At 54.4% G+C, this 9,184-nt stretch overlaps 2 protein-coding genes across 10 annotated transcripts in view; one reads left to right on the forward strand and one right to left on the reverse strand.

The window, feature by feature from the left end:
• Window positions 1-8,528, forward strand: part of CIZ1 (CDKN1A interacting zinc finger protein 1) — a 29,475-nt gene extending 20,947 nt beyond the window's left edge. For 5 of the 8 annotated variants that reach the window (XM_017549019.2, XM_017549021.2, XM_017549023.2 and 2 more), the window contains 6 exons: window positions 678-765; window positions 1,267-1,380; window positions 1,551-1,703; window positions 4,147-4,216; window positions 4,423-4,544; window positions 4,897-5,235. In XM_017549019.2, coding sequence (XP_017404508.1) covers window positions 678-765; window positions 1,267-1,380; window positions 1,551-1,703; window positions 4,147-4,216; window positions 4,423-4,544; window positions 4,897-5,106 — 757 coding nt within the window. In that variant the 3' untranslated portion in view covers window positions 5,107-5,235. Of the gene's footprint in view, window positions 1-677; window positions 766-1,266; window positions 1,381-1,550; window positions 1,704-4,146; window positions 4,217-4,422; window positions 4,545-4,896; window positions 5,236-6,860; window positions 7,026-8,047 lie in introns of those variants that run through there. The other 3 variants (XM_037745891.1, XM_037745890.1, XM_017549022.2) reach the window with 3 other exon arrangements.
• CUNH9orf16 (chromosome unknown C9orf16 homolog) overlaps window positions 7,082-9,184 on the reverse strand; it is a 3,776-nt gene continuing 1,673 nt past the window's right edge. Inside the window, exons 2-3 of one of the 2 annotated variants that reach the window (XM_017549025.2) lie at window positions 7,809-7,880; window positions 7,083-7,559 (exon numbers count right to left, since the gene is read on the reverse strand). In XM_017549025.2, the coding sequence (XP_017404514.1) occupies window positions 7,387-7,559; window positions 7,809-7,880 (245 nt within the window). In that variant the 3' untranslated portion in view covers window positions 7,083-7,386. Of the gene's footprint in view, window positions 7,560-7,808; window positions 7,881-9,184 lie in introns of both variants that reach the window. The other variant, XM_017549026.1, reaches the window with a different exon arrangement.

Raw genomic sequence — 9,184 nt, forward strand, 5'->3', positions numbered from 1 at the left:
TTTTTTGAGACGAAGTCTCTCTTTGTTGCTCAGGCTGGAGTGCAGTGGTGGAATCTTAGCTCACCGCAACCTCTGCCTCCTGGGTGGGTTCAAATGATTCTCCTGCCTCAGCCTCCCTAGTAGTTAGGATTACAGGTGTGCACCACCATGCCCGGCTAATTTTTTTTTTAGTAGAGATGGAGTTTCACCATCTTGTCCAAGCTGGTCTCGAACTCCGGACTTCGTGACCCACCCACCGCAGCCTCCCAAAGTGCTGGGCTTACAGGCATGAGCCACCTTGCCTAGCCAGTTTTTTGTATTTTTACTAGAGACAGGGTTTTGCCATGTTGCCCAGGCTGGTGAAGCAGAATTCTTACCAATATTTGAACCTGTTTAGGACTTCCAACTTTTTCCCATTGATACACTATCAATGTACATGACACTACACAGTTTTATCTACTATAGCTTGTTTTCTTTTTAAAGGTTGGTATCCCCAGTGCTTCACTCCCCTTCCCCCTAAAGCTTCCTTGGTTATTTCTGCTTAAGTACTCATCCAGATGAACCTCAGAACCATTTTGTGAAGCTTCCCTAAGAGATCCTGTGGGAACTGCTGTTGGAATTGCATTACCCTTACAGAGCATTCTAGGACAGCTGCTGTCTGGCATCACATTCTTTTTGTTTTGACTGTTGTCATTCAGGGAGCCTCCACCAAGGCGCTGGTGCAACACCTGCCAGCTCTACTACATGGGGGACCTGATCCAACACCGAAGGACACAGGACCACAAGGTAGGAGGGCCTGCACGCTGCGGGGGTGCCCGCACTGCTGTGTCCACTCGGAGGCCAGGAAGCATAGAGACCCGATGAGAAAGTCCACGTTCCTCTTTGCCCCCGCACACCTATAACCCACAATGCGGTTTCTGGGCGAGTCAGTCTTGTTTCTTCTTCGGGCTTCAGGTTCCCCCTCTGTCCAGTGTAGGCCAGGCAGCATTCCTCCCTGCCATTCAGCTACGGGGCTCATGGGGGTTGTTTGAGCATGTGTCCCCTCTCCCGTCTTCTCCCGGTGTCTGTCCTGTCTCTGTGTTGCCATCTGCCATCCCATCTCCCAGCCACCCACATCATGAAGAGAAAGATGCATTTGCCCATGTTCCAGTGCAGGGGTGGAGCGCAGCCTGGCTTGTTACAGACGCGGTGGGCCTGCCCGGGGGAGGGGAGCTCTTGCTGGGCCCTACCCGGGTGCTAGTCAGGGGTTTGCTGGGGACACTGCTTGGTCTGCCTGCCCTTTTCCAGATCGCCAAACAATCCCTGCGACCCTTCTGCACCATTTGCAACCGCTACTTCAAAACCCCTCGCAAGTTTGTGGAGCACGTGAAATCCCAGGGGCATAAGGACAAAGCCAAGGAGGTAACCTGAGCTCCCTTAGAGGACACGGGTCACGCAGCAAGTTGAGGCTTATCCCAGCCCAACGTCACAGCGGGTCTGGAGGGACTGGGACTCTCAGGGGTAGGGCGAGTAGGGCATGGCCCCTTGGCTGTCCAGAGCTGACCTGAGTCCCTTGCCTACTTCCTGGGCAGCTGAAGTCGCTTGAGAAAGAGATTGCTGGCCAAGATGAGGACCACTTCATTACAGTGGACGCTGTGGGTTGCTTTGAGGGTGATGAAGAAGAGGAAGAGGACGACGAGGATGAAGAAGAAGAGATCGAGGTTGAGGAGGAATTCTGCAAGCAGGTGCTGGGGGGAGGGTATGGGAGGCAGGCTTGGTGCCAGATTCCCAGCCCAGGATGGACCTCACTTCACCTCCTAGAGGCCAGACACTGTGCTGGCATCTGTGGGCACTAATGCATGCCACAACTATTATTACTATCAACTGCCTTCTGCATGACTGTGTAATTAGGGATGATGACCAGAGAGTGGCAGTTAAAATACGCAGAGCCTGACTGAAATTTGGACCTGCGTGGAGGAGGGGAAAGGAAACAGCATCACGAAAGGCACCGAGGTGGGAACTGTGTGGTATGCGAAGGAAAAGGCAGATGATGGTGATGATCACAGTGAGGTGACAGCAGCAGACATCTTTTTGAGTACTTGCTGTGTGCCAGGCATGTGTGCCAAGCACTATCCTGGATGAATTTCATCAGACTGTATGGCAGGAAGTAAGACTGCACATTTCCAATGCCACAGCTACCCTGTCTCCCATGAATGAGGAGCTTGAGGAGCTTGGATTCTTTGTGGATTTTTTGTTTGTTTGTTTGTGAGACAGTCCTGCTCTGTTGCCCAGGCTGGAGTGCAATGGTGCAATCTCAGCGCACTGAAACCTCTGCCTCCCGGGTTCATGCAATTCTCCTGCCTCAGCCTCCTGAATGGCTGGGATCACAGCTGCCTACCACCACCCCTGGCTAATTTTTGTATTTTTAGTAGAGGCAGGGTTTTACCATGTTGGCCAGGCTGGCCTGGAACTCCTGACCTGAGGTGACTCACCCACCTTGGCCTCCCAAAGTGCTGGGATTACAGGCATGAGCCACTGCAGCCGGCCTTTTTTTTTTTTTTTTTTTTTTAAGACAGAGTCTTACCCTACTCCTGAGGCTGGAGTGCAATGGCATGATCCTGGCTCACTGCAACCTCTGCCTACTGGGTTGAAGCAATTCTCCTGTGTCAGCCTCCCAAGTAGTAGGGATCACAGGCACCCGCCACCATGCCTGGTTAATTTTTGTATTTTTAGTAGAGACAGGGTTTCACCATGTTGGCCAGTCTGGTCTCAAACTCCTGACCTTGGGTGATCCACCCACCTAGGCCTCCCAAAGCGCTGGGATTATAGGCGTGATTTGTCCAGACAGATTCTTTGCAGTTTAACAAATATTTCCAGAGTATGTGTTCGGGTTGGGCCCTGGTGCTGGATACAGGGACTCATAAGGCCCAAGGTCTGATCCTTATGTTACAGCTGCAGTCCAGGGTGGTGAGGGGCTGCTCATGGGCTGTGGCAGCCAAAGTGGGTCATTGAGGAGCCGGGAGGAATCGTAGTGGGGGCGGCCTGCAGTCCTAGGCAGGGTAGTATGAGGCCCCACTTTGTTGCTCAGTAGTGGCATCATCTCTGACAAGCCACTTGGCCTCTCTGAGCTTCAGTTGCCTCTGCTCAGAAGTAACAATCCCAAGTAACAATCCCAACTTGAACTATAAGGGAAGCCCAAGGCTTGATCCTAGGAAGGGCTTAGCAGACGGGGGTGGTTGTCCTGAGAAGCCACATTTGTTTGCCCGGTGAGTAGTGGAGGGCACTGCTAGGCCTGGTAGGGTAGATGTGGCCAGAGTCAAATGACCTCATCTGGAAGGGGCTCACATCCAGCAGGCGACATGCAGAATCTCTGATCCCCTGAAATCCAGCCCCTAGCACCAAGATCACTGCAGTATTGGATAGGACCTCAGAGAGCTATAAGAGGGCCCATGGTTAAGAGTGTGAACTATGGGCCGGGTGCGGTGGCTCACGCCTGTAATCCCCGCACTTTGGGAGGCTGAGGCGGGTGGATCATTAGATCAGGAGTTCGAGACCAGCCTGGCCAATATAGTGAAACCTCGTCTCTACTGAAAATACAAAAATTAGCTGGGCATGGTGGCATGTGCCTGTAATCTAGCTACTCGGGAGGCTGAGGCAGAAGAATCGCTTGAACCTGGGAGGCAGAGGTTGCAGTGAACTGAGATCGTGCCACTGCACTCCAGCCTGGGCAACAGAGCCTGTCTCAAAAAAAAAAAAAAAGTATGAATTATGGCTTAGACCTACAGGGTTCCCTGCCCAGCTCCTCCACAAACCAGCTGTGCAACCCTAGGCAAGTGAGTTAATGTCCCTGCGCCTCAGTTTCTTCTTGGTAAAACGGGTGTAGCCATGGAGGGTTGTAATGAAGATTCAGTCAGATGACACATGTCTTGGACACAGCTGGTGTGGATTATGGCCCCTGTAGGAGCAGGAGGGCTTCCTGGAGGAGGGGGCTAGAAAGTATAGATTGGGAAGAGCACTCTGGGAGGAAGGATCAGCATGTGCAAACGCTCAGAGAACACCACCCACTACCTCCTGGAAATCAAGGGGATTTTGTGTGTCCAAGGGCATTGGTGGGCTCCAGTTCCCTCACCTGAGTCTGGGAGGTGTTAGGGGAAGCCAGATCTGAGGTTCACGTTTGCATGTTTTCAGGTGAGGTCCAGAGATATATCCATAGAGGAGTGGAAGGGCTCAGAGACCTACAGCCCCAATACTGCCTATGGTAAGGCCCCAGCCCCAAGCCCACCTGCAGAAGCTTCAGCCCTTGGTCCTGGCCTCCAGGTGACCCCCCAGATGCCACCTGTGGCATTCTGGCTGGGAAGCCTTCTGTTCTGCTCCTACCTAGAGGGCGGGGGAGCATACAGGCCCCTAGAGAGGGAGGGACGCCTCGCTGGTACGGGCATGCAAGTGCAGACCCTCCTCCCACAGGTGTGGACTTCCTGGTGCCTGTGATGGGCTACGTCTGCCGTGTCTGCCACAAGTTCTATCACAGCAACTCAGGGGCTCAGCTCTCCCACTGCAAGTCCTTGGCCCACTTTGAGAACCTGCAGGTGAGCCGGACATCCTGCCCCGTCCTCCCTGCCCATGGACTCAGTCTCATCCAAGCTGATCCAGGTGGCTAGTGGTCACTCCCTCTTGGGCTGGGCCTCAACCTCCAGGGACCACCCCTACACCAGCAGGGAGAGAATCAGAGCTGGGGTGCGGTTGGGCTCTTATTGGTCCAGGGAATGCTGAGGGCCAGGCTGTTAGCACCAGAGCCTTGGCCCAGAGAGGCCAAGTGCATCACATAGGGTCACACAGCACACTAATACTGTCTCAGCCAGAGCTGGGGAAGTTGCTGCTGGTCAGGAGCATACCACATAGGGAGGAGACCCTGAACTTACCTGCATTTTCTGTATCTAGAAATACAAGGCGGCCAAGAACCCCAGCCCCACCACCCGACCTGTGAGCCGCCGGTGCGCAATCAACGCCCGGAACGCTTTGACAGCCCTGTTCACCTCCGGCGGCCGCCCACCCTCCCAGTCCAGCACCCACGACAAAACACCCAGCAAGGTGACGGCTCGATCCTCCCAGCCCCCACTACCACGGCGCTCGACCCGCCTCAAAACCTGATAGAGGGACCTCCCTGTGCCTGGCCTGCCTAGGTCCAGATCTGCTAATGCTTTTTAGGAGTCTGCCTGGAAACTTTGACAAGGTTGTTTTTACTCAAAATCCAATAAAACAAGGTAGTTTGGCTGTGCAGTCCCCACCAGTACTTCTGTCTGGTTGGATAGGGGAAGGGGGCCACCCCAGCCAGCTCTCAGCCAGCACCCAACCTCTCTGGGCCAGGTGGGGGCAGAACTGGAAGGCCAGACAGGCTCCCTGGGAACCAGGGACTCCGGTTCACAAAGCACTTCACCTGTCTGAGCTTCGGTTTCCCTCTTTTAAAGTGTTTAATTTTGGGGCCAGGGGTGGTAGCTCATGCCTGTAATCCCAGGACTTTGGGAGGCTAAGGCAGGCAGATCACCTGAGGTCAGGAGTTTGAGACTAGCCTGACAAAATGGAGAAAGCCCATCTCTACTAAAAATACAAAAATTAGCCAGGCGTGGTGGCACACACCTATAATCCCAGCTACTTGGGAGGCTGAGGCAGTGAGGCAGGAGAATCACTTCAACCTGGGAGACAGAGGTTGCAGTGAGCTGAGATCGTGCCATTGCACTCCAGCCTGGGCAACTCTATCTCAAAAAAAAAGAAAAAAATTTTTTAATGTAAATTTAAATTTTTTGAGACCGAGGCTTGCCGTGTCTCTCAGGGTGGAGTGTAATTTCACAATCTCAGCTCGCTGCAACCTCCACCTCCCAGGTTAAAGTGATTCTCCTACCTCAGCCTCCCAAGTAGCTGGGATTATAGATCCACGCCACCACACTTGACTAATTTTTTGCATTTTTAGTAGAGATAGGGTTTTGCCGTGTTGGCCAGGCTGGTCTCAAACTCCTGACCTTAAATGATCCGCCCGCCCTAGCTTCCCAAAGTCCTGGGATTACAGGCATGAGCCACCGCACCTGGCCAATTTTTTATTTTTTGAAGCAGTGTCTGGCTCTGTTGCCCAAACTCTGCAGTACGGTGGTGCCAATCTTGGCTCACTGCAACCTCTGCCTCCCAGGCTGAAGCCGTCCTCCCACCTCAGCTTCCTGAGTAGCTGGGACCACAAGCATGCGCCACCACGCCCAGCTAATTTTTCTTGTTTTTGGTAGAGATGGGATTTTGGCATGTTGCCCAGGCTGGTATTGAATTCTTGGGCTCGAGCAATCCACCCACCTTTGCCTTCCAAACTGCAGGGATTATAAGTGTGAGCCACCGTGCCTGGCTGTTTCCCTCTTAATAACCTTAATAAGCTGGGGAAGTTCCTTTGGCTGGAGGACTAGCAAGGTCAAGTGACTTGCTGAAGGCCATAGGGTTGGTAAGTGGCTGGGATTTGACCTGGGCCTGAGCTCTCCGACCCGTGCTGGCCTGTCAATCCAGCTGCACCCTTTGGCGTGCAGGAGGGGGGTCCTTGCTGCTCAGGCCCTCTGGTTTTCTTCTTGGTTTACTAACAGGCACCCCACCCTCCTGGTCAGGCGACCCTAAGATGAATCGTGGGTGGATGGGGCCCAGGCTGAGTTGGCCCTTTACTTCTGTTTCCTCATTAGAAAGACCCACAAAGATAAACAAGCAGACCAACCCTGTTACTGGGGAGACAGGCCAAGAGTGGGAGGGCAGTGCTGAGGCTGCATAGCATGTCTTGGCATTGGTTGTCTTGGTGAAAGGCCCTAGTACCCAGAGACGCTGAGAACATCACACAAGGTCACACAGCATGTCCAACAGTCTCAACCCAGCTTCTGGGCTAGGAAGCAGTTGCTGGCCAGGAATGTACCAGGTAGGAAAGAAGCCTTGTCCTCACCTGCACTTTCTGTGTCCAGAAGTACATGCAGCCGAGAACCCCAGCCCCCCACCACCTGGCCTCTGAGCCGCCAGTGCATGATCAACACCTGAGCACCCAGTCTGCCCTGTTCGCCTCCAGCAGCTGCTGGGGTTCTCTTCCTGAGATACAGAGGACAGAGGCACAGCAGTGTGGGAGATCCGTTTAATTTGGACACTCAAGGCCTGGGCAGAGTGGGAGTGCCCAGGAGTTGGGTGGGCAGGCAAGTGGGTGGGTTGCAGGCCCACTCTTGGCCCCAGGAGGGAATGCCAGGCAGTGGGGGCTGGCCCAGATAGGCCAGGGGGAATGGCCAGAAGAGTGGACCAGGCAGGCAGACCCACCCAGCGACCCTGAAGGCCAGCCCTTGAGAAGGTGTCTAAGCCAGGGGGTGAGTGCCCAGGCCAGAGCTTAACCCAGGGAGGCAGGGTGGGGGCCCGGTTGGGGGCTCTTGGACCCTAGGGACTGGCATCGCTGGGGTCCTCCCCGAGTTGCTGCTGGAACTCCAGGCGTGTCTGCCGGTTGGACTCCAGCAGCTCCTGGAGGCGGGCGTGGAGGTGGTCGTTCTTCTCCTCCAGGTGGTCCAGACAGGAGTTGATCTGGTCCAGCATGGAGTTGATGGCGGCGTATTCTGGTAGGAAGGTGAAAGAGCCCACATCCTGTGTCTCCTTGGGGCTAATGGACACCCTCCCTCCACCGTTTCCCAGCCTGCTTCCCAGAGGGCTTTGTGCAAGTCCCTACTCCTTCCTAAGCCTCAGTGTCACCATCTGGAAAATGGGTGGATACCAAAAGAGGAATCACTTTGAATGAATGACACTGTAGTACTGCATCCTTTTTTCTGGGGTTAGGGTGGTCACAGGGTGGCGAGCTGGTGTCCTGCCTGGGAAGTCCTGCCAGGTGCCAGGTCTCTGCACTTCCTGCAGCAGCTGCTTAGTGGCTAGAGCCCACATTCCTGAGTTGGGGAATCAAGGCCTCTGTCCCCAGGTGGGCCCTGTTCTCCAGCCCTTCTGGCTCCCTCAGGATAAAACACCCAGTGGAGTCTCCTAGCCCTGCCTCCCTGCTAGCCCTACCTCCCTGCCTCTTCCTTTCCTCTCTCACACCTGCCTTTACCTACTTCAGGCCCTTTGAACATGCTGCTGTCTCTGCCTGGAATGTGCTGAGTCCTCCCATCTTCCTTCCCTCCTCTCCTCCTGGATGAGTCCCACTCATCCTTCAAGTCTCAGTATGGAAGTCACCACTGGGAGCCCATCCAATGCTCCAGACTGGATCAGGCCTCCATGCTGAGCCCCTAGCCCTCCTCAGCCCTCCACGGCTCTCCCTCCAGGATTGACCGCTGTGCTTATCTGAGTGCTGTTATGTTTCCCCATGGGAGGTGAACAGTCGTGTTCGCTGCTGGCTCCCTGCTACTCTCAGTGTTGCAATAAGCATCTGTTGATTGACTGAGTGAGTGAATGAATGGAGCTTCTGACTTTCCAGCCTCTCTGCCATTGCTCAGCTATCCCTGCAGCCTAGAATGCCTCAGCCACAACAGCCCTTCAAGGACCAGCTCCAAATGCCTCCTCCAAGAAGTCTTCCCTGATCTCCACTAGAAACCATCACTTCCTCCCGTACACGGCCACTCCAGAGCTGCCTCTTTCAGCAACACAGTGTCCCTGAGGACTCAAGGTCTGGGCCTGTGCCCACTGCGGGGCTCAGTTCTGAGCCAGCCCGTGACTCAGATACACTCGGCTGCCAGCCTGAGCCCAAGGAAGAAGCAGCTGGTGGAGGCTGGCAGAGGCCAGGGCTGGAGGGGTGTTATCTGGGTTATGGGTGCACATGTGCCTGCATTCTGGGGAAGGGCACTGCCAGAGCCGGCCACCCTCACAGAGGACAGAGTCCTGGGAAATTGGCTGCATCTTAAAGTCCAACCCCCTCATGATATAGCTAGGGAAACTGAGGCTTCAGAAGGAAGGAACTTGCCCAGGATCCTCCAGGTTGGTAACAGAGCCGAAACTTAGGACTGGACTTGGGGGTTAGAGGCACTTGGGTTTGAGTTCCAGCTCTGCTTTACCCCAGCAAGTTGTTGCACCTTTCTGGAAAAAAGGGAAAATAACAGTGTGGACATGAGGATTCAAACATATCAAGGGTTCAGACAGTGGCCAGCACAGTGGCTCATGCCTGTAATCCCAGCACTTTGGGAAGCTGAGCAGGTGGATCGCCTGAGGTCAGGAGTTCAAGACCAGCCTGGCCAACATGGCAAAATGCCGTCTCTACAAA

Source organism: Cebus imitator, unplaced genomic scaffold, assembly GCF_001604975.1.
Source record: "Cebus imitator isolate Cc_AM_T3 unplaced genomic scaffold, Cebus_imitator-1.0 Scaffold216, whole genome shotgun sequence".
Taxonomy (NCBI): Eukaryota; Metazoa; Chordata; class Mammalia; order Primates; family Cebidae; genus Cebus; species Cebus imitator.